Source organism: Paroedura picta, chromosome 11 (assembly GCF_049243985.1).
Source record: "Paroedura picta isolate Pp20150507F chromosome 11, Ppicta_v3.0, whole genome shotgun sequence".
NCBI classification, from domain to species: Eukaryota; Metazoa; Chordata; class Lepidosauria; order Squamata; family Gekkonidae; genus Paroedura; species Paroedura picta.
The window spans coordinates 40,564,148-40,589,188 of NC_135379.1; the positions used below are offsets into that span (position 1 = coordinate 40,564,148).

At 43.9% G+C, this 25,041-nt stretch overlaps 1 protein-coding gene and 1 long non-coding RNA gene across 2 annotated transcripts in view; both read left to right on the top strand.

Moving 5' to 3' along the window:
* Positions 1 to 9,343: 9,343 nt before the first annotated feature.
* Positions 9,344 to 25,041, top strand: part of LOC143821066 (uncharacterized) — a 41,894-nt gene continuing 26,196 nt past the window's right edge. Inside the window, exon 1 of the long non-coding RNA XR_013225655.1 lies at positions 9,344 to 9,485. This is a non-coding gene — a long non-coding RNA (uncharacterized LOC143821066). The remainder of the gene's footprint in view (positions 9,486 to 25,041) is intronic.
* LOC143820764 (uncharacterized) lies at positions 20,804 to 24,462 on the top strand. Its single transcript, XM_077303988.1, has 4 exons — positions 20,804 to 22,770; positions 23,238 to 23,321; positions 23,501 to 23,584; positions 23,864 to 24,462. The coding sequence occupies exons 1-4, from the start codon at positions 22,149 to 22,151 to the stop codon at positions 24,391 to 24,393; spliced, it is 1,320 nt and encodes a 439-aa protein (XP_077160103.1). The 5' UTR covers positions 20,804 to 22,148; the 3' UTR covers positions 24,394 to 24,462.

The window sequence follows — 25,041 nt, forward strand, 5'->3', positions numbered from 1 at the left end:
GCCTCACCGCCCTCACAGGGTGTCTGTTGTTGGGAGAGGAAAGGGAAGGTGATTGTAAGCCGCTTGGAGACTCCTTTGGGTACAGAAAAGCGGCATATAAGAACCAACTCCTTCTTCAATTTTACAGGAAATCTTAAATCTTGCCAAGATAACCACGATGGTATTTTAAATTGTAATGTAGAGAACTGGGTTTCCGTTTATAACGAAACCCAATGATGATAGTATTCAAATGACCTCTATAGAGAAAAACTGTTTTATTCTGATAAAAAGAAAATGTTAATGTGGTTCCCTTTAAAGAAAGAAACACTCACATCTATCTGGGAAGAAAGCATTCTAGATATCACTTCTCATCAACTTCAGTTGATATTATGTTAATTCAAACCACTGTTGAATTATTGTTGATGTTATTTCTGACTGTGTTCTATGCTTAGGTCATTCCATGTATCACCTCGTGACATTATATGTAAACCGCCCTGAGCAGTATGGGAGGGCGGTACAAAAATCTAAGAAATAAAAAAAAATACATAAAGACATGAAATATTGGGACAGAGTAGGACAGATTTGCAGCTCACTAAAAGTTATTCAAAATTTTGCACCAAAATGTAAATCTGATATAAACATGAAAATCGTTACATTAACATTGACATTGTAATGCTCTAGGGCAGGGGGAGTCAACCTGTGGTCCTCCAGATGTTCATGGACTACAATTCCCATGAGTCCCTGCCAGCATCTGGAGGACCACAAGTTGATTTAGGGGATTTAGTGCCTTTTTGTGATTGGCTAAGCTGCTTTGATGTTATAGAAGGGTCTCTGGATGGTATTCTGACAGATATATGGCAAGGTGGGGGTAATGTTAGGAAATGATTCGGCAAATGCCTGGGGAAGCAGCAGCCAAATGAAGAACCACTAAAAATGAGAGAGAGAAGAACAAGTCGAGAAATTCCCTGCCCTGATTGAAGTGGGTGGAGGAGGATAACAACATCTAATAAATATACACCATTTCCTCAACCGGAAATGCCTCATCTCCCTGATTGCTTTAAGCTTTCTCAACCAGGGGTTTCTTGACATCTGGAAGAGTTTCCTAAGTGGGTGGGAATTAATTAATTTTTAATATATTTTTAAATTTGTTAAACATTTATCCGGTGATATAAACATATACGGTCATGTTGCCACGCCCCCCTAAATGGCCAATGATGGGCCTGATGGGGGGAGGATGGGGAGGGGCCCCAGGTGGGTGTGTCCACAGCTATGCTTCCCAATCATATTCAACACAATCATGCCACTTCTGGGATTTCTCGAAACCTGAAGAATGTTTCAGGGGTTTCTCAATGGTAAAAAAGTCAAGAAAGGCAGCCCTTGTAGGAAAAAGGCACAATGTGTTACCTCTCCTTTTCTCCCTTCCTGGAAAAGCAGCTTGGGGGAGGGGGAGCCCAGGGGGGGGATATGACTCTTCTTGCCCAGCGCCCCAGGCCTAGCCATATTGGGAATCCCTGTACTAAAAGGCAAATAAGGTATCTAGAGGTACAGTCACAGAATGCCAGCGACACATTTAGTTATGCCATACTGAAGAATGTCAAAATTCATATTCATTTACATAATGAGCCAAATCCTGGCTCCTGGATGCTAATTATCCTTATGTTGCCTTATCTTTTCTTTAGCATACAAGGGTCCAGAAAGTGTTATGATATTGGACATGGAAAATGGGTCGAAAGCCTTGGTGTTGTGTTTCCTTGCTCATTTGTTTCATGGCTTTATAGCTGAGGACATATGTCACTCAGATCTTCAGAGTTAGTCTAGAAACTTTTATCCTCTTCTTCGAAAACAGACTTTGTGATTCTTCCTGAACTTGGAATCACCAGACTAGAAATTTAGAGATCTTCTAAGTTTGGATGATAAGCTGATGTTTTACAGCTCACATTTTCTGGAACAGCAGTAAAAAGTTTTACGGTGTAACATTTTTGTTGTTGTTAAATATACTAGTGTTCAACTCAGCTCAAGTGTTTGCAGTTCTCAGTAGAGATGCTCAAATTCCTGCTGGTTCAGCTTCTCTTCTTTCAAATCTAGCATCGTAACCATTCTCTGTGTTTCAATTGTTGTGAGTGTCTCAAGAAAAAGAAAAAAGATGGTGGGAAAATCCTGAGTAAACCTCAAGACAATAAAGACAAATCGATTTTCAATTACAAGTCAATTGAGGAGGAAAAAAAATCAATTTTGGGACTCGTCAATAGGGTGCCAGTCCAGTAGCTACATTGGCATCAGTCTTATTTGTGAAATGGGACGTAACAGAAATCAATAACATAGATTATATTCTCATCCACAACAAACCAACATTAAAATGGATTAAACTGCGAAGTATGTGTTGTAGGTAGCTCTGCAATAACTTTGCAGGTCTATGTTTCAATACTTTTGACATCTGTGCACATCATTTTCATACTTTAATAAATGTTAATTGTTTACCCCTCCTTTGTTACTTACTACATTTGCACACACATTTTCATAAAGGGAGCAAAATACCCTGTTGCAGAATGTACCTCTTACCCATTCTGCAAGAGGTTGAGACAGCAGCATACTGGGTATATGCTTTTGTGTGCATGCACACTTCTTCAGATACATTGAAACAGAATTCACCAGCCATTACATATAGGTAACGGGTGGGGAGGGTATTTCCAGGAAGGGCCAATTAGAGCTAAAATTGTATTAAGGCAACTGGTAAGAGTTGTGAATAGCATCAGATTAGCAAATACAGCATAATAAAAGAGTCTACAAACAGATGCAAGAACTGATATTAGCATGTGTAGTGACATAAGAACCCAATATCTCTGTTAAAGCCTGGGGGTTCCATTGTACAGAGTATTGTAATAACTTGTAACTCAGCAATCTCCTGTTCTAGTCTGTTTCTGAAATTCTTTTTCAATAAATCATTTTTTGAGGTTCCCCATTGAGTGTCCTGGGAAGTTGAAGTGTTTTCCTATAGGTTTCTCAGTTTTGTGATTCTTGATGCAAGATTTCTGTCCATTTATCCATTGGTATAGGGTTTGACCTGTTTGCCTTATGTGGAAGGGCATTGCTGGCATTTAATGGCATATACAGTGTTAGAAGATAAGCAAGTGAATGAGCCAAAGATAGTGCTGTTGGTATGGTTAGATCCAGTGATTATGTTGTCTGGGTATCTGTGGCCTCAAAGTTGGCATCTAGGTTTATTGTAAATTGTGGTACCAGCATCCATGTTCAAATTAGATGTTGTATTGTCTCTTTTGAGCCTGTCTTGCAAAAGGTTTTCGATGGGCGTCCTTCTGCCTTTGGTAATCAGGTGGCTATCTTAGTTCCAAAAAGATTTGTTGTACATCAACAAGGTGAAGATGCTGAAGAACAATTAGATGGCCTCCTGTTTCCAGGTTTTGTACTGTCTTGAATGAATGTGGAAGGTTTTAGATCCAGATGTAACCCAAAGTGTAGTGTGTTTCTCTACATACCCAAATAGTTCAGTATTTCTGCAGGGTAATTTCTAGGTATTAAACTCGTGAGATAGGTGGATTTGCAGAAGTCGTGTCACTGAAAGTGGGATTTGACATTAGCCTTCTCATGTGACATTGGGGGATATATTTTCATTTATAGCCCGCCTTTATCTCAAAGCAACTTGCGTTGTTCTCCTCTCCTCCGCATTATCCGCGAAGGCCAGGGCGCCGGGCAGCAGTTCCCTCTCCCCGCCCCCCCACAGTAAAAAAACTTCCCAGGCCGCAAGCTTGCGGCCCGGGAAGCTTCTTACCACGGGAGGGGGGGAGAGGGAATCAGGGCTGCGCTGCGCATTGCGCACGCGCGGCCCAGCCATGCATGCGCACATGCTCGGTGCGCAGCCGAAATCGCGCATGTGCGGCGATTTTGGCCGCACAGTGCGCATGTGCAATGTGCGGGCGTGGCCACGTATGCACGCTGCACGGGCGTGGCCGTCGCCCTGCCGGTCCCCAGCCAAAAAAAGGTTGGGGACCACTGTTATATAGTACTAGATGCCAAGCTAAGGGTGGAAGAACTCTGTGGATGGCCTCTCCCTCCTCCCAGGACCTGGAAAGGCTGCAGGCTGGAGGCCCCCTGGAAGGAAACTCACTGGCAGGAGCAGCTCTCACCTGGCAGAGATCTGCAGTCTCTGAGCCTCAGTGGGAAGTGGAAGGAGGAGGGGGTGGTCAGGGGTGGGGGATGGAAGACAATTGGCTAGTTGCTGGACAGACAGTCAAGTCAGTTAGAGGAGGAGGCACTCAGGGGCAGGACAGCCGCCCTGAATGGGTGTTAATCACTGAATGGCACAAGCCATGAGACATGCTCCTCCTCCAAGGCCTTACCAGAAATATATTATGTGGAACAGATAGTTTTGGCTACTGTGTTGTGCCTTACTGAATATATGTACTTTCCTTTTCTGCAGGAAGCATTCAGTCTCCACACTTCCATTCATAATATTAGTATACTTGACTACTCTTCCTTGTTATTGGGTTAAAAAAAAAACCCTAGGAAGTTTAAGGTAAGAACAGAAACAGCCTATTAAGATCCATTTGATGCAATCCTCCCACTCACCCGTGCTGAAGCACTATTTTACTGCTAAGAATTTCTTCTCTCCCTTTGCGCCCTGGTTATTTTTAAAGTGCTACTGACAACAGCATATTGCTTTCTGAGCCCCTTCTGGGGGGGTGAAGGGCTGTCCTTTTCCTGAGCTTGTAGGGAGGCAGTCTTGCTATTAATTTTAACAATCGTTTTGACGGTCCCTGTAGGGTTTCCTCCGTTGTGTGAGTGACCCTTGCATTTTTTGTAGCAAGTCTCATATTTGAGAGGCTGCTCTTGAAATGCTGGAGTGACTTTCTTTGGCCACAAAGTGCATCTGGAAATGGGTTTTTGTGGCTCAGTGGTAACATGCAGGCTCTGCAGGAAGGTGGCTTGTTCTTTAATCCAGGAGCCATTCCATACGCATTGGATAATGCACTTTCAGTGGTCTTTTGCAGATGGATTTTCCTGTGCAAAACAGGAAAATCTGCTTCCAAAGTGCATTAAAAATGCATTATCCAACATGCGTGGAATTAACAGGGTAAAAGTGTCCCGACCCACAGGGAAGCAGTCTAGCAGATAGCTGTCAAAACCAACAATGCTGAATCCCAGTCTTAAGGACGAAAGCAAAAGTTAGCTTTATTAAAGGACTTAGCAGGAACAAGCAGTAGGTACACACAGAACAAGGGAATTGGCAAAGATGGGGAAACAATGGGGAAATGGGGTATGTATGAGTTCAGGCTCCCCCCCCCCCCAAGAATACATGGGAAAGACCGGTTCTCCTTCTTTGGAAGTTTTTAAGCAGAGGCTAGATAGCCATCTGACAGAACTGCTGATTCTGTGAGCTTAGGCAGATTGTAAGTGGGTGGGCTTGGCTCTTGTGGCCCTTTCTTGTATGACCAGGGAAATGCTGATTGCCACTTTGGGGTCAGAAGGTAAATTTCCTGCAGTCCAGACTGACCAGGGATTCTGGAGGGAGGCATCATCTGGACATGGAATTGTGGTCATTGTGGGTGGGCAGGTACTTGTGAATTTCCTGAATTCTGCAGGGGCTTGGACTAGATAACCCTGGAGGTAGCTTCCAACTCTATGATTCTAAGGTTGTTTGACCAACTGAAAGTGTGAATTCTGGAGATGAGCTGTCTGTTTACCGCAGCCAGATGGCTCTAGCCACTTCTAGCAATTATTTACACCTCACTTCAAGGACAAGATAGTGTTTTGTATTTCACAGGACTCCCCGAAAGCTGGACCAAGACGATATTATCATGGCAACGGAGAGGGAAGGATGGATCAGAGGAACCCACCTCCAGCCCAGGAAAACACAGGGAAAATTGGCATGGCACATGACAAACAGGTGCTTGGAAAGATCTGGTGAGAATAATCTAAGCATTGCTACATGGATCAAGTTGGTAGGAAACAACTGTCTGTCTTCACCACCTTGCTATTGTCAGGTCTAAGCTTGCTTTTCAGCCTTAGGTTCTTGTTCCTCTTGGGCTGTGTACAGATGTAGCTTTAGACAGGATTGGGTGTTTTTCTGCTTCAGAGAGACCTTTGCTTCCCGTTGTCTTTGCTCTTGTAATGGCTGTCTGGAGACAGTTTTGAGATGGATGAGGGCAAACCAGCTGAAACTTAGTCCTGGAGATGCTACTGATGAAGAGGTTCACCCAAGAATTGGGACATCTGCTCTTCTGGGTGGAGTTGTACTCTCCATAAAGTGGCAAGTTTGTAGCTTCAGGGTTCTACTTGTCCTTGGAAACAGATGGCCAGTGTGCCTTTTACCAGTTTCTTGCCACTCTGGTCCATACCCTGGTAGCATCTAGATTACAGCAGTCTGCTCTGTGTGAGGATGCCTTTGAAAATTGCCTACAGGTCATACAAACTGCTGAAGCCATAATAGTGACTGGAGCGGGTTGTAGGGGCCATATCTCTTTAGTCTTGCCCCCTCTATAGTGGCTTCCAATTTGTTTCTGAGTCTGAACCAAGACCCTGATATTCACCTCAATATGGCTTGGAGCCCCCATACCAAAAGGAAGCCTCTTCTCATAGGAACCTACCTGTCCACTCCAGTCACCTTCAGCCTTAGCTTCGTGGCTAGACAGGTAGCAACCCAAGAAAGAGTCTGATTCAGTAAAAAGCAGCTTCATGTGTTCCAGGAGATCGTGTCACTTCTGTGTTTTGAACTGCTGCCAGAATGCTCTTTGAGCTGCATTAGACGGGAGGATAGTCACATGATTACTCTCCCTAATCTTTATTATGGTGAGTTTTAAAGCACTGTTGGGGAAATTGTGACATATCTCAAGTGCCTTGACAATATCTGCTGTCTTTCCCATGTGCTTTGCCATGAATGAGAATGTGTTTTTCGGCATTAATGACATTGTGCATTGGCACATTCCCAAACAAGTCTTTATCAGTCTGACAGGTTGTGGGATTCCTGCCGTCAGATGTGAAGTTTGTTTTCCCAGTTAAAAGGGGAGATATTATTTTGTGCTCAGGCTCCAAGTCTTACACTTTTTCATGACGCCTTTTAGCAGCTTCATGCAGTTTTTCATTTAGACAGACTTGTCATCTCAGTAGTGAAATTCATAACTACAGAACAACAATTCTTGGATTGCAGTCCGAAGAACAATGTCCTTGGAGTCAGCCCCATTGAATAAAATGAGGTATAGTTCTGAGTGGACCTGCTTAGGATTTCTTCCTCAGTGTTCAAAGCAGTTCATATATATTATTATTATTATTATTATTATTATTATTATTATTATTATTATTATTATTATTATTATATAGTTAGTATAAATACATCAACACTGGCAACCAATTAGGGTAGGGTTAGGGGCGTTCTGTGTATACTGAAGCAAAGGACAGTCTCCAAGGCATGCGGTCAGAAGATGAGCTGTTCCAGAACCATTCTTTTCAGGTTTTTATAAGCTCATTATTTACTTAGACTTGCCCCCCCCAAAAAAAAACCCCACATCAAACAATGAAGACACCCTTATTGTCCCCCACATAAATTAGTCCTGGTGAATTACCCTAGCATTAATTTAATATTCAAAGAGAATCTTTTGATACACTTCCTGGGTCCGAGGAGATTCAGATGACTCCTAAGGGTCTTTCTAATTATATTTGATTTTCCTTGCTCGCTTAATGCATTAGCATGCCATCTGAAGAATACTTTCTTGGGAGAAAGCCCCCTTGAATAGACTGCTCTCTAAGTTGGCGGCATATATTTAGGCTGATAGAATATGGCCCCGTGGGGAAGGGAAATGTTTTGTTTTCATGTTGTGATGTGTCTCTTCTGTGTCCACTGCAAAAACAGTATTCATTTGTGAACCCAGAGGAAATTGCTTGTCTTTTCAGTCAATATTGATAGGATGAGTATAGAATTTTAGTCTTGTTCATTTCGTCCCACAGCCAAATCCACTGAAGGACCATGAATTACAAAAGGAAAGGAGACTCTAGACCTGCATTTTACATAGCAAAGAGGAATACAGGCAAGTAGTTAATGAAATGGGAAAAAACCAGGAAAAAAACATATTTGGAAAAGGCCACTGGAGGAACCCCATCTGGTTAGAAATATATATACATATTTCTGAAAAATTCTGCTTTCTGATGAAAAAACGTAGACAAAAATTTTACAAGACAGTGCCAGATTTCTCTTTCCCATTACAAAAGTCTGAGTTACAAATGGAGGGGCTGAGTTGAATCCTAATGCAAATTGAGGAGCCATCTGAGGTTAATAGCTGATTGCAGGTCTTAATGACACAGACTGAAAATTCTTTTGTTCAGCTATGTTTGGCTGTAGATTAAGGGAAAGAGCCCTAGCAAGGATCCTTGTCATTCAATCAGTGGCACAAAAAGTTCATTCAGGAGCTGGGCCTCTGAATGATTATCCAATCAAAACTAAAACAAGAAACAGAAATGACTCATGCCTTCTTGTTGGCAGGCACAAATCTTTTAAAAGATCAGAGAACTAAATAAAGAAATGTAGCCGCTATACAGCTGGTTGGGTGGAGAGGGCAATAATCTTCTACCAGACAGCTGTAGAACTGTTTTGACCAGCCCATTATATTGGGAATTTAAGGCAGTTTCTGCACAGACATTTTACCCCTCCTTGACTTCCTAGTTTTAAGGTCATCCATATGCCATTGTCTTCTCGTGGTCCGGGTTCTGGGTTCTCCATTCCTCTGTTTTGTTGTGATTGTTTTGGTAAGTCTGCTATGAGCTTTTTGAAATACAAAATAAAGTAGAGGAGAACAATGCCAGCCATTTTGGGTCCCCAAATGAAGGAAATAAAATGAATGTAAAAATCACAGCAAAAACATTTCTGGCCATTGTGTGGACATTGTGTGCATTTTTGCAGATGGTGCTCAGGTGAGACATTTTCTTTGTCTCTGCCCACACAGTTTCCACACCCTCCCTACCAGAAGGCTTCCCCTCAAGATTTGTTGTTGTTGTTAAATCAGGAATTGTTAGAGCACCACTGCGGTGTGGAAGCAGTCAAGTCAGACCTACCGGTATCTCTGTTAAGCCCAAATTAAAGTGAGGGCTTTATTTTAATATATCACATTGACTCATAGACATGTTTTAATAATAGGCATATAGTGTAATAATAAGGCATTACATCTGACAAGGGAGGGAGATGGGCCCTCCCCTACTGGGGAGGCATTTAAATGGAGCAGGTGGGATGTCTGTCATCAACAGCTCATGGGCACCCCACATGCTGCAAATGGGGAGGCATTTAAAAGGAAGCAACAGCATGCTCATCAGCTGATGACAGACCTGAATCTTTTCTGAATTGCCAAATTGTGTCTTTCAGATTCAGCTGAATTTCCTTTTTAGCTCATGCCTACTACCAAGTGGTGGTCTGGTCAGTGGTGAGGTCACATGGGCCCTTCACTCTCCTGTCAGTCGGCTGGGGTGTTGACTTATAATTCTGGGATGTGATCGCTTGATTTCATTAGGTATATATCTTTTTGAATATAGAAGCTATCATTCTGTATTGCCAGACATACTGTTGGTAAAATCACTCTATTAAAAAAAAAAAGGAAAAGGAAACAGTGTAGCTAGCATGAAACAATAGATACACAAAAAAAGAAATCTCATTGTATTATGCTAACAAACATATTTTGGGCACCTCAGGAAAGAAGGCTGGGATAAACTGTATGTGATAACAAAGGCTCAGGAGGATTATCTGAGAATCTCATTATGACCTGCAATTGTGTGGTTTTTATTTGCATTACTGGAAATCTCCTTTACAGGAAGGCTACTACATGCTGTTGTCTGAAGGATCTTCCTGGAAAATTCTCCCTTGTACCTTATAAGTTTCTCAGCATTTTGCCAATAAAAATCTTCTCAGTCTTTCAGAAATCCTCATCAGGAACTCCTTATCCAACACTGTTGTGGTAACATGAACACACACCAGTTTATTGTAGATGGAAGTCTAGATTCAATAGTGACTCCAAAAAAACGATGGGAAAACTCAAGTTGTCCATCTGGAGCGTATCAAGAAATTAAACCTTCGTAGTAGTTATTTCTTCTGTTTTTGTTTCTACCCTAACAGATGGCATTTCACTGTCTGTCGTAACTGTGACAAAAATAATTAAAAGTATACAGTGTGAATGAAGGGAAAACTCTACCCAAGGGGCCGAGGAATTTCATTAAAAAGCTGAAGCCCGCAGTTTAGGTAAATGCAAAACCATCCTCTACCGAATCTCCCAGAAACAACAGGCCAGTTTTTTATAACTAAAAAGGAAAATATCTCCCCTTAATCATCAGGTTTTCCCAATTCACATAGTACACAGTATATAGATCAGGGTCCGGGGCTCCCACCCTTATGACACTCAGACTGACACCCGCTCTATGAAACTGTCTAATCCTTTTGCCCAGACATCTAGGCTAATGACTGTCCCTACAGTTTGCAGCAATGAATTCCATAAGCTAATTATGCATTGCATTAAAAAAAATGATGTACACAGCATTGCTGACGGGGGAGGGAGTGGGACATATGGGAAAATTCTGCTGAGGAGTGGGGGCGGTCAGTGTTTGCCATTATTATACTGAAATATTGGGGGTCCAGAATGATAAATTGTAAAACATGATTTGGGGATGGTGATATTTAGGGCTAGAACCCCACTTCGGATCTGTACTGAGGGTTTTACTACATGATACAAGTTGGTTGGTAAGCTTAAAAATTTCCTGTAAAGGACAACGTTTACAGCATATAGCCCTGAGTTAGTTTTGGTGCTTTCAACATTCTTTGGCGATTGGCAGGATAAAGAGATGATGGATGCTTGAAAGGGAAGAATACCTTGCACCACTAAAGAGTACCACTGCAAGATGTAGATTTCAGCTCTGCATGTGGAGGAATTTTCTTTCTCTGATGCACATACTTAAGTTGAAACTCTCATTTCACCTGTTCCCATTCAAAGAAACAGAGGTACTATTACATGAACATTTGCAAGTAAAAAATTACTGAAAAAACCCAGAAAACAACATAAAACCGATTGGATTTAACCCCCCCCCCCCCACATACACACACAATTCTCTTAATCTTTCACTGGGACATACTTGTTCTGCAACATTTGGCTTTTGGCCCTCCCGGAAAAGTATATGCAAATGTATTCACCATTAAGCCTTCAAAGTTGAACTTGGAAACGTCAGACCTCAGATTATCTTTGCTCATGGAAATTGCCTTTTAAGTTGGAAGATTAACTGTTTGTTTAAAAAAAGAACAAGGAGCATCACCTTTTACCATTTAAAAAAAAATAGCGTGCCTAATGCTATTGCAGTAAATTCATAGCCAATGAGAGAGACTTACATAAAAGCCCGCAGCTTGGCATTCCAAAATATTGAAAAATATCCTCAGCATTGTTGGAAAATTAATCGTGGTGGCCTACTGTTTGCAACTTTGCAGGGAAATAACATGGATTACTGTCACGCCGAAGAGAGCTCCAGCATGCCTCTTTTAATGAACAAATTCTTTTGCTCAGCTCCTTTAACAGTGTTCTCTGCAGCAACTTGGAACCCTGCAGAGTCACGAATAGGTTTATGGTTGCTGTTTGCTCTCCTTTTGCATCAAACTGTAAAGCTAAGCCAAATTCAGAAAGTTTTTCTATTGCAAGCAAAAGATTCTCTCTCTCTCTCTCTCTCTCTCTCTCTCTCTCTCTCTCTCTCTCTCTCTCTCTCTCTCTCAATAAATAAATGGAGATTTTTTTAAAGGTCATATATTATTGCTATGTGGCATTTCTTCTATACCAACAATCCTGAAGATCTTACAGTGAAAAAAAGGAGGGAGCCAGCATGACATCATAGTGTCCTTATTCTAGTGGATCAGCAAGAGGGTACATAGGCTGCACAATTTTTTGGTTTCATGTCTGGGGCAGAGAGTGCAGTCTCCCATCTGGTCAGGTCTGTTGCCATCTGGTCTCTCAGAAGTGTCTACATCCAGTCCTCTTGGTGGCTGGGGGTTTCTGCTGTATGGTTCTTCACAAAATGTGGAACACTACCTCTGACTTGTGTGGGTCTAAAGGTAGTGTTTTGAATCAATGACCCAATAAAGATATAACTAGAAAACAAATTTATTTATTCAGTAAATGTGTTGGAATGCACATCATTTTGTCCCAGGCTTGCCAGCGCTGAGTTGGAAAATACCTGCAGACTTTGGGAGAAGAGGCAGAAGTGGGCAGGATTTGGGGCAGGGAGGGACCACAGTGGAGGAAGATGCAATGGAGTCCACCCTCCAAAGCAGCCATTGTCTCCTGATGAACTGATCTCTTTAGTCTGGAGCTGAGTTATAATTCCAGGTGATCCCCAAGTACAACCTGGGGACCGGTGTCATGAACCTTATTCTAGTACTGCTGTAACGTCCTTTCTCAATCTGAACATGGCAAACACCATGACTCAGGAGTTTAGCCCAAAGTTAGTTTATTGAAAAGGAGACATACGGGTGAATCACTTTGCCAAGGTACACATAGAACAGAAGACTTGACTGCAACAAAGCCCTGAGATCGGGCCAGGGCTTTTATAGAAACAAGAGCAGGCTCCCCCTTCCTTTTCCAGATATGGGGGGGGGGGCAACCCTTTCCCATGAAAGAATATTTGATCCTAGCCAGGCACGAATACCCAAAGACAAGCAGGCTGGGAGGTGCTGGCCAAATGGCTGTATCAAAGCTAAGGAAATCTACCAGTTTACCATTTCAAAGTTTACTACTTCCAGACGGAAAAGGGAAAGGGGGAGGGAGTTGAAAGGTGGCGGCAGCAGCATACGGAGCAAGGAGAGCTCAAAAAAGCAGGATGAAAGAATTCAGCACCTGACAACCGGCATCTCTATTTTGTACTATTGTTGACCTTGTGCTACTGTAATTTTGTCTTCGCCTTCATCTTGGGTTTGAGGAGGTGCTTCATTCATGGAGGTCCCAAGTTCAACTTCTTAGAGTAGCATGGCAGGAATACTGTTTTTTTTGGGGGGGGGGCATTTAAATCATTTCCAGGAATGTTGGAGGGATTTGACTCTCTTAATTCCCTGTTCTGACATCCTAAGTAATACTTAACCTGTTGTTTCTATCCATAAGGATTCCATGAGGGAGTTTCTTCCCCTAATGCTTTCTAGCTTAGTTGATTCTATGCTATCTTTGATATGAGAATGGATGCAGGGAACTACAAATACTTCTCTTCCACAAACCGCCTCATATTGATATAATTACTCCATGAGAGGTTAGAATTCAATTTAAGCCTTCTGTGCAAAATCAGTCTTACTCTACAAGTGGATTGGACCAGAATCAAAGGTTCAAAAGGAAGTCATTTCAAAGGAACTAGCAAACTTGGTCCTCAGATATCTTCCCTAAGGTCTCTAGACTTGCACTCCACAGAAGCCACAAGCTGTAGCAGCAGAGCTCAGCAGCACCAAGTGCAGATAACAGCAGGTACCACATTGAAATGTTCATGGTATCCCCCTGCTCAGCTTTGTCGGTACACTTCATATTGCAGCACTTTCCACATAATGCACAATGCAAATGCACAACAGATTGTTTTCTCCATTAGTCCTGCCTGGAACGTAATTCAGTATTGATTAGTTAGAAGTAGGATGAATTCAATTACTTGTGAAAGGCCAGCTGGAATTAGTGCAGTTTAGTTTCATGCTGTTTCCTTTGGAGGAAGTGTTAGCATTCCTATTGTGCGTAAATTTTAAAGGTTTTACATGAAAGCAGGCTCTTCTCGAAACACACGTCGTCTGTCACACTGTGAGATTGTTTATTATCCCTCATTTAGTAGTATAGTATTTTTAATACGGTGCATTATAAACAGTTATTAATAAATGGTTATTATTATTGTTGATATCATAGTTGATATTGTTGAGAGCCAGTTTGGTGTAGTGGTTAGGAGCTGGGTTTGATTCCCCGCTCCTCCCCCACATGCAGCCAGCTGGGTGACCTTGGGCTCACCACAGCACTGATAAAGCTGTTCTAATATTGGGGCTCTCTCAGCCTCATCTCCCTCACAGGGTGTCTGTTGTGGGGAGAGGAAAGGGAAGGTGACTGTAAGACACTGTAAGACTCTTTCGGGTAGAGAAAAGCAGTATATAAGAACCAACTCTTCTTCTTCAGTAATATCAGGGCTCTCTCAGCCTCACCTCCCTTACAAGGTGTCTATTGTGGGGAGAGGAAAGGGAAGGCATTTGTAAGCCGCTTTGAGACTCCTTCAGGTAGAGAGAAGTGGCATATAAGAACCAACTCGTTGTCGTCTTCTGTTATTATTTCTACTATAATGGCACTGCACTGGACCTATCTAGATGCCACATCCCAAATAAAGGATATTCCCTTTCCTCACTGTTGCTGTTGCTACTTGGCTTCTTAACCACAGGTGGAACCAAGCACCATGGTATTCATTTTTTAATTGCTGCTCTTCTATATCAGTTCTGCCCTATCATGAAACAATGATATTGAGGGGGGGGGCTGAAGGCTTCAAGTTGCTTTCTGCTTTTCCTATGGAAGTAAAAAGGTAAAGGTAAAGGTATCCCCTGTGCAAGCACCGAGTCATGTCTGACCCTTGGGGTGACGCCCTCTAGCATTTTCATGGCAGACTCAATACGGGGTGGTTTGCCAGTGCCTTCCCCAGTCATTACCGTTTACCCCCCAGCAAGCTGGGTACTCATTTTACCGACCTCGGAAGGATGGAAGGCTGAGTCAACCTTGAGCCGGCTGCTGGGATTGAACTCCCAGCCTCATGGGCAAAGCTTTCAGACGGCTGCCATACCACTCTGCGCCACAAGAGGCTCTTTCCTATGGAAGTATCCGTATTCAATTTGTGTACATGTTTGTGTTTTTAAGCAGCTGTTTGATTCATCATCTTATTTGTCTAAAATAAGTTGAAAAGAAGGGGGGGAAAGAAACCCCAAATGTTTCATTCTTCTTGCCTCCTTTGATACCACCACCATGTGTGCAGAGCAATTCCCCTCTATGGATAGTATACCTTTCATTAACATTGTCCCTGTGCTTTGCCCTTGAAGGTAGACTTCCTCTAATGAACCATGAAATATAAACATGGCCTCCTCCGAGGACCCATCTTTTATCACACCAGCAGTCCGTTCTCCAAAAAACAAGTCACAAGAAATCAAGTTCATGTTCCTCTTTCACTTATAACCTCCAGAATACCCTTCAGCATTCTGCAAATAGAAACACTCTTGTGTTCTTGTAATACACCCATCCCTCGCTAAAGGATCACAGCTGAACTTATCCTCTTTATATATTGTTTGAGGCCCTTCTCTGCTTTGTAGTAGGATGACCATAACTGTTTCAAAACCATAGGCTGTTTCATAGGGTTTTAATCCAATAAAGAATTTGATGGTACTTGTTGAAGAACAACAACTAAACACATTATCCATGTCCACATGCATCCAAACCCAAGCAATTAATTGGGCAGGGCCTAGTGATGTCATGGAGGGGGTCCTGATGATATCAAGTGGTGAGGTCTGGAGGTGTCACATTGCATAGTCTACTGATGGTCATATTCCACTTAGGTTTGCCAGTTTTGGCTTGGAGATTTGGGAGTGGAACCTGGGGAGGATGGTATTTGAAGTGTGGTGGGACTTAGAGGGTTACAATGCCATAGAGTTAAAGATAGCCAGATTCCTGTTTCATTGCCCACTGATATCTCAAACACCAGTGGGAGGAAATGAGGTTGGAAGAGGAACACACCTTAGCATCATACTGGCACAATTATATAACTTCCAGTAGAACCCAGCAGTGACATGGTAGGCACTCTACAATTTGGCAAAAACTCTATGGTTCTACTCTATGGTTCTCTGTGTTCTTCACAGAATGCTCAAGCATACACTGTGTCACGAGCCTAACCTTGGTTGCTGACACTGCCTTCCTCAGGCTCCATGCCCCCCCCTCGAATCTCCAGGTATTTCTCAACCGAGTGCTGGTGACCCTGTCTGGGGGTTGCCATAGCACCCACCATCCAAAGACACAATTTTCTCGAGGGAAACTGATCTCTGTAGTCTGGAAATCCATTATAATTCTCCAGGTTGCACCTGGAGATTGGCAAACCTACTTCTACTAGGGTTGTACCACATGGTGAACACACCTCCAAAAATGTGAGAAGAGAGATGAAAGCACTGCTTTGTGATATCGTGGTTGATCCCACTTAAAAATTGTCCTTGGGGGTATCTTAAAACACCCTTCCCCCATAGTTTGTAGTTAACATCCAGTCAGATGAAGTGACTGTTGCGTAGCAGGTGGACAGGTTTTGGGCTGAAAGAACACTCAAAACACAGTCAGTGGAGTAAAATAAGGCCACAGCTTTATTTACAGGAGCAGGACGCAGCATGGGGGGAGCTGTACTCCTTCATTCAGAGGACTGCTCGGGCCTTCTGGTCCCCCAAGGCCTACTTTCAGTCGGAACACGCCTCGATCAGCAAGCAGCGCCATCTGGAAACCACCCCAGGTGGGCGACAGCAGTTGCTGGGTGCTCATGGATGCAAGCAAGCCTCTAAATGCCCACGCTCTGCCAATTGGCACTGAGCCCACTGGGGCGGCGCTTGCTCAGTGTATGTCTAACCTTCTTAAAGAGGTCCCCATACTGGGCAGTAAGTAAACTGACTGGCCCTGTGTTCCCAGAGGCCTTCCTGGCTGCCCAGGCTGCCTCGGTCATCCATTAGCCCCCAGCGCTTTGGTCATCTTGGAACCCATCCAAAGCAGCTTTTTGCATTGTTCCACCCTCTTCCCTTAATTTTTACAACAACAACTTTGTGAGGGTAGGTTAGTCTTAGAGGGTAGGTCAGTAGGCAAGCTTCCATAGCTGAGTGGGAGATTTGAACCCAGGTCCTAATCCAATGCTGAAAACACTGCATCACACCATTACCCTATAAATTTACTGTCCTAATCAAGTAAAACAATTGGCTCTTTTGTTTTTGTTTATCTCCAAGTGTCCCCACCTAGTTCCAGGATTTAACAGTAATGCTTTTGAAATGTCTAAGAGTACATGGAACTGGGTATTTTGAAATATTGATTCGGTTCTTCCACTTCATTAAAAGGAGTTATTGCATTTGGATCCACATTTGCCGTATGTTCCTTAAATATCGACTGTTAGAAGAGCTTTGAGATTTGAAAAACGTGTGCGGTAAATTCGGATACCCACTAATTGCCTCCAAATTAAATGAGCAATAAAAATTTCATAACATAATGTGTTAGTATGTATTTAACTCATGCAGAAATATTTAGGTATTTCATGCTACCTTTAAAAGATGCAGATACTGTTTGAGAGTTAACGATGCAGAAAGAGATGGGCATGTTTTTATTGGGTTAGGTTTTGTAGTGGTCATAAACTGCGGTGCCTGTGCTACGGAATATTTTATCACACTGAGCCTGGGATTCCCGTTAGCTTCTCTTGCATTGTGGCTGTGCACAAGAGCTTGGCTTTAACTAATCCAGTGGTTCTCAACCTTCGTAATGCCACGACCCTTTAATACAGTTCCTCATGTTGTGGTGACCCCCCAACCATCAAATCATGCAAGGGTTCTGTCACAGAAATTAAACCCAAACTGACCAATGGTGTGAAGATCCATCGTTCACGATTGTATATAAATAGTTTTTTTTTCTGGAGGTGCTGCTGGAGCAGCTGACAGCTGAGCACGGGCGCCTGCAGGAGGAGTGGCAACAGTGGTGTCACACCCCCCGGCCAAGCAGCTTACCCTGCCGCGACCCCTGTGAACGGGTTGTTCTACCCCCAATGGTGTCCCGACCTCCAGGTTTAGAACCACTGAACTAAACAATGGTGTGGGTCAAGGAGATGGCAGCAGGCATAGGTAGGGATCAGTATGAACTGCATTTTTCGGTTCAGTTCATAGCTGAACCACAAATCCGTACAAACCAGGACCAATCTGCTTCGTGTTGGTTCATGAGCCATTGAACCTCTGCTTTCTGCTCCCCATGGCTTTTCACAGAGAGCAGAAAGCAGGGATATCCAAACAACTGAATGGCAAAGACTGCTCTCTATGACTTTTTGCTCTCCGCAGCTTTTCTCTCTTCACTTATTTTAATGAAGCAGGGAAATGGAGCAAGCATATAAAACAAAATATCCTCCTTTACATCACTGTTGAAAGACATGCGTTTGAAGAAGTACAAGGTTTGGGGGAAGGAAATAATAGTAGGTTTTGACATAGACAGCATTGGCAGATGCTTTCCTTCAAACTTTCTAAAACAGCTTTACTATATCAATTGCTAAAAATTATCGTTTGATAAATAAACCAAAGGAGAAGTTGGATGATCAAAGAATCTAGAGTGAGTCACTGCTCATTCTCATACTTTTTTACAGTAATTATAGAAAATTAGTTACATTAATCTTATAGGGATTAAGGAAAAAAACCCAGCTACATATGGATAGTATCATCTGCTAATTTGTGTTCCGATCCGGGATCCTTTAGAGAATGCAGCAAATCAACATTTGGTCTCTGAAGTGTTTCTGTTGACTTATTAGATGTAGCTGGCAGTTCTGTAAAATTGCATGTTAACAGACAGCTCCCTATTGACTACACTGCTACATTTTAGTTTTAAGTTCCTGTGCACTGGTTTTAATTAAGGTTATTTATTTCGTGATGATTGCATTTTAATTGCCAGCAAAGCACTCCAGAGATGGAGGTGTAGGTACATTATGAATAATGTATCACTGCAGGGAAGTAAAAAAAAAAAATGACACGATTTAGGAATGTGTGTGAACAGCTTGCAACTTTGACATGTCCCTGACTTTGTCCTAGGTTTCCATCAGAAGATAAACAAAATGTTTCATTTGGAAATTCAGCTTGGTTTCTGTATTCATAATACCCACGGGTTATTTGGTGCTCTTACATGCTTCACATCTATCTCAATAGGACATAGGGGGACAGGTTGCCAGTGTGCCGTATTGTATGTTATGATGGCTACCTTTACAAACTATTTACTTATTTATTTATTGTATGGTGTGCGTATAGTGTGGCCAGGAGAGCCTACAATTGTAGGATTGCCTGGCATCCAGGCAAAAGATGTTTGGAGGTGGGTTGCCATTTTCTGCCTCCATGTCATAGCCCAGCTTTTCTTTGGAGGTCTCCCATCCAAATGCTAATCAAGGCCAACCCTACTTTGCTTCCAAGATCTGACAGGATTGGACATGCCTAGGCTATTCAAGTCACAGATCCACTATAAATGTTACCACTCTGACATTTTCCCTCGTAAATAAAAATGTTCCCTTACAGACTGAGACTGTTTCTAGTCACAAAATCGCAGCAGTGGCCTTCCTAAATTATCACGGAATAAGAAACCTTTTACACAAAAATTAAGGAGCAGATCTGAACGCAATCTCTGTTTGCCGTGCAGTTTGAGAATCTTCAGAAACTGCAATTTCTTCTCCTCCTCTGGAAGGCAATTTGCTGTAATCCAATGAGAAAGTTCAGGATTTGATTTTCTTTCCTTCACCATTCCCGTCTCAAGTGATGTCATCATAGATATGTATCAACTTCATCTACTATCTTTGTCTCCTCCCCATGGTATTTTTTAAAAATTCTGAACATGATTACAATGCAAATTTGCAAGAACTTTTTGGGAATGCCCCAGGAAGTGAACCTTAAGTCCAGGGGTAGTCAAACTGCGACCCTCCAGATGTCCGTGGACTACAATTCCCAGGAGCCCCTGCCAGCATTCGCTGGCAGGGGCTCCTGGGAATTGTAGCCCACGGACATCTGGAGGGCCGCAGTTTGACTACCCCTGCTTAAGTCAGTAATGAGGATTCCACATTCTTTCCCCTGCTTCCCACATCTCCCCCTCCAGCATCTTAGTGAAGTTTACTTTCTTGATTTAAAGCGCAATAGGGCACTTCCTAACTTTCATGCAGGTAAACAGTTGTGTAATAGAGGCCAATGTGCTTTGACTCCATACATGCCTGGTGACTGAACACACATCAACACAAGAAAAAAAAAACCCTTGCTTGGGTGATTTGAATGCCATGAGAATTGAGGGATGGGGTGCAATTAAAAAAAATGGATTGCATTATGGCATGAGCGCCCTATTGTGCATGCTCAAATCAAAAGGAAAAAAAGAAAAAAGGAGAACCATGAGGGGAGATGGGACCACATGCTCTCCCAATAAAAATGATAAACAAATGCCACAATTGGACTGATGAACAATGATGAGCGAAAACCACAGATGCAGAATGCCAGGCGCAAATTCAGAGTCTGCATTTTGAGTCTGCTGCAGTGAAAACAGCAAATCATAACTGCAGAATCAGTCTGAGTTAGCCTTGTAGCTTTGTTCCTTAATTATAAAAATGAAGCTCACTGTTCCATCCTATCACTGTTAGATCTTTTGGTCTTTATTAAGTTCTGTAACCCTTTAGGGAAGTTGTAGAGCCCCTTTATATTATAATCCTTTATCAGAAAGACACTGAGGGGGTTTTAACAACAAACAAAAGATTTTAATTTATAAAGAAAAGAGTAGTTGGAATGAGGAATCAAGATTTTACATATTAATCAGGGTTGTTTTTGTTAGAAGCTCTTAGAGATCTCTTTTGAGATTTTCATAGGTTTATTCTTAATGACTGAGATTTCTTTTAAACCAAGAGGTTTTGTTACTGTGTTTGTCTCCAGAACACATCTGCTTTTTTGTTGTATCTTTTTGAGTTCCACTGAACTCTCCTGGCTCCTAGTACTATCACTTTCTCCCTCCTTGGAAGTACCAGTATACCACACTTTTCCACACACATGAGTCCAAGGAAATACACACTCCTGATACTACGGGGCATTTCCCACGGCTTAAAAATAGCACAATGGTTGCTGATTGAAAACGCTACTAATTTGCCATAACGCACGACGTCGTTAACGATCTGCAACAATCCTGAAACCGACCCGCAAAAAGCGCTTCGTTGTAGCGCTTTTAGGGGAATCCAGAAAACTGGATTCACCCTCCGGATAGCGATACACTCCTGCAACCAATCTGCAACAGTAGCGCTAAAGACCTGTGCGTTACCATTGTTGCGGGTTCTTCAAAGTCCCTCCTCCCGAGCCTGTCCTCCAAACTTCCGGCGAACTGTTCGCCATTTTTTTTTTCTCCGAGCGAGCGGGGATCTACGAGGCAACGGGACAGCGACTGGCTTTCAAGCACGATCACTTTCGGAAATTCTGCCCGGACACCACAAGAGTTTTTCACAAGCACAGTGGCACACACCGTCACGTTCCCTAAATTTGGCCAAAGCTTAAAACCCCGTCTACCATCGGCCAGTCCTAGCGGAGTCAACGTACAGGGAGCATTTAAAAAAATTCTCCTCTGAGCGTGCCAACGAACATTCGCCGCTCGCAGTCTCCTGCTTAGCTTAGAGGGGTTCAATAGACATGATTCGTGGTGATATCATGAGGGGCGGCTTATGTGTAGTGGGTCTTTGTGTGGTTCCCGGTGCGTGCTTGTGCTTGGGTGCGGACAACCCCTTCCATTGGCGGCTAGACCTCCGGCAAGCGGAGTTGCCGTCCCCCGTTCATTTTAAAAAATTTTCCTCTGAGCGTGCCAACGAACGGTCGCCGCTCGCAGTCTCCTGCTTAGCTTAGAGGGGTTCAATAGACATGATTCGTGGTGATATCATGAGGGGCGGCTTATGTGTAGTGGGTCTTTGTGTGGTTCCCGGTGCGTGCTTGTGCTTGGGTGCGGACAACCCCTTCCATTGGCAGCTATACCTCCGGCAAGCGGAGTCGCCGTCCCCCGTTCATTTTAAAAAACATTCCTCTGAGCGTGCCAACGAACGTACGCCAGTAACATGTCATGTTTGGTTGATTTATGCTGTGGCTGGTGAATATTATTGGGGAACTGCCGAGTACTGCCGCACTTGCTCTCGGTTGAACACCGGCATGCGTTTGTGTAATGGCGGACATTTTCCTAAAATGGCTCCCGCTGCATGTTCAAACTGCTCTTCTCTCGTGTAAACGAATCAGCGCATGCGTTAAGTCAAACAACAAGGGCGCCAATCTGGCCATTAGGAGCAGATCCTGTTCCCGCGCGAGGAGTTTTGAACGTGACATGTGACCTAATGTGGCCAATGCGCGTGTCCCCTACTGCCCTCTACCAATCAGGAGCCGGCTAGTCCCTTTGTCTTTGTGTGCGGGAAGGTATATGATCCGTTGCACCCTGCACCTTCCACCACCATTTTGCTCAGCTACCAGCGAAAGCAACATGGAATCGTCTTCTCAAGCCTCGTCCGTCCCTGCAACCGGCCGTGGCCCAACTTGGAGGGACGCGGAGATCAGGGACCTGATCGGGATTTTCTCGGAGGAGAAAATCCAGGACGCGTTCCAGTCCTCCCACAGGAATAGGGAGGTATTCGAACAAGTGGCCATTAAGATGCGCGCCCTGGGCCACAACAGGACCGGCCTTGAATGCCGGTCGAAGACCAAGACAATGAGGGCAGAGTATATGCGTGCCGTGAACCATAATAAGGGTTCCGGCAACGAGAAGGTTACCTGCCCCTACTTCGAGGAGCAGCGCCAGCTGTACGGAGACGGGGAAGGATCCGGCAGGCCGAAGCGCGTCGGCCGGAGCCTTAAGGTGGTTCGGAAGCCGGCTGCCCCGGTCGAGGAACCACCCGCTGAGGAGGATCCCGGCGAGGGCACCTCGTCCAGCTTTCGCCCTCCACCCCCCGTCCAGCAACGAGCCGCGGAATCGGTAACGCTGGACCTCATAGCCATCGTTCCTGGGGAGCCAGAGGAGGCTCCTGAGCAAACGCCCCTTGCCTCCGGTAAGTGATTTTATTTTTATTTTATATTTCCTTTTGAGCAAATGTGTGTTCTGACGTTTGGCCATCGTTTTCTCGTCAGTTCGTTGCAACGCATAAGATGGTAGGCTGTGGAGTGCTTGCTGTGTTTACTATTTGAAACGGTTTTAATTTTATAATTTAATTTTAATTTTTAAAAGATTTTAAAAGATGGTAGGCTGTGGAGTGCTTGCTGTGTTTACTATTTGAAACGGTTTTAATTTTATAATTTAATTTTAATTTTTAAAAGATTTTAAAAGATGGTAGGCTGTGGAGTGCTTGATGTGGTTAGTATTTGAAACGGTCATGTTTAACCAACAGCCCCAAAATATTTGCTGCATGCCTCGCCCATAGTCCTTCTGCAGTACTTTGGCTCACTACTTTGGGAGCTTGCTTTGTGGTTCATGGTGTATGCTTGCTCATTTTTCACTATTTTCTGCTCTTGTCCACAGAGACACAGTTGCCAGGGACGGGGCCCCTCGAGTCTCCAGCAGCACCTGACGTGGATAGTGATTCGGGGGCATCAACTAACATTGGTAAGTATTAGTTAAAATAGGGGGGGGGGCTGTTTTGACTGCTTTGTGCTTTTCTGTTTGTGCAGGGCAGCAGCACTGCTAAGAGAAAGAAGAGAGTCCCTCTGCGTTGCTGGTGTAGCCTTTGAAGCTGGCTTTGCCACCCTTTGGTCCTAGATCTGTTTTTTTTCCTTTTTTTGCAGATTTCATACCCGGAACACAGGAGGAGGAACAGCCTGGGTTGCTTGGACCTCCTGCACGGCGCAGGCGGATACAGATTCAAGATGGTGAGCGTGCATGACCTGTTCCTTTCGAGCCATAGCTGCAGGACAATGTCGCTAGGCACTAACCATGTGCTCCCTTTTAATTGTTGAGAGTCCTGCTGTGAAAGTAGGCAAAAGTAAAAGCACACCATGGGCAAACAAACAATAGCCATGTGCTCGCCGGGGATTGTTTAAATTCTTGCCAGGAAAACACGGGGACAAAAAAGAACACCATGTCCACCATGGTGTGTTTTGACTTTATTGATGTCACTAACAGTTTTGTTTCTCATTTTTTGCCAACAGAGGTTCTTTCAGATGAGGAGGAGGAACCACCCCTGGCTCCAGGCAGCCCACCACCTAGAGGTGCGCTCCCAGCAGAGGAGAGGCTTACGAGGGAACGCGGCAGGCTGAGGCGCGTCTCCGTCTTGACAAGCGTGGGAGAGAGGCTCCTTGAGCACTGCTATGAGGAGTCACGGCGTGCCGCTGCCGCTGACCAAGCCATGCTCACACTCATTGCCCAGGAGGGGAGAAAATTGAGGGCAGTCCTTAGAGAGACAAACCAAATCCTACGCGAAGGCGTGGAGGAGGTGCGACTGATAAGGAGACTCATGGAGAGGGCTGTAGTGGTCATGGAAAGGGCCTACCCTCCACAAATCGCCCCCGCCCCCCCACCACCACCCACACCACCACCCCCACCACCACCCACACCAACACCACCACTTCCAGCACCCACCCCACCGACTCCCTCTCAGAATGCCTCCACCCAAACACGAAGGAGGACTATTCTCGGAAAGAGGAAAATAAAACCAGCAGACAAGTACTCCCCCTCCTAGTTTTGCCCACTTTTTCTATTTCATGTTATCTGTGTTTTGTTGTTTGTTGAATAAAGTTTATATTTTTGACTCTGTCTCTGTGTACCCTACTGTAGAATCTGCAAGGCCGAAAGCGGCCTCTCTAGTGATTGTCTATATTGTGGTACTGCTGTGTGGGTTGGAGGTTGGAGGGGTGTTAGTTCAAGGAGTTTTAGGAGTGTGGTGTGGGGTTAAATATGTGCGAGTTTAAGAAGTCACACTGGAGTCTTGTTATAAAATTTGCAATAACATTTTATTTTAAAAAACATTTTAACAGGGGAAAAACATTAGGGAATGAAACTTGGAGCCCCACCAGCACCACCACCCCCCACCCCCCTGGAAAACCTATTTTTTTTAACAAAACTATACATTTAACAGGGGAAAAACATTAGGGAATGAAACTTGGAGCCCCCCCCCCAACCCCTACCCCAAAACACAAACAGGAAACAAAACTCAGGTCCCACCGCTCCCCTCCCCAGCCCCTTCCATCGCCCTCACTCTCCTGCACAGCCGTCCCACGGTCCCCCTAACTTTGCGCCGGAAGAGCTCTTCGTCCTCCTTCTTCTTAACTGTGTGGGGAGGGAGAAAAAGTACACATTAGTGCCACACATATTTTCAAATTTCTTTAGT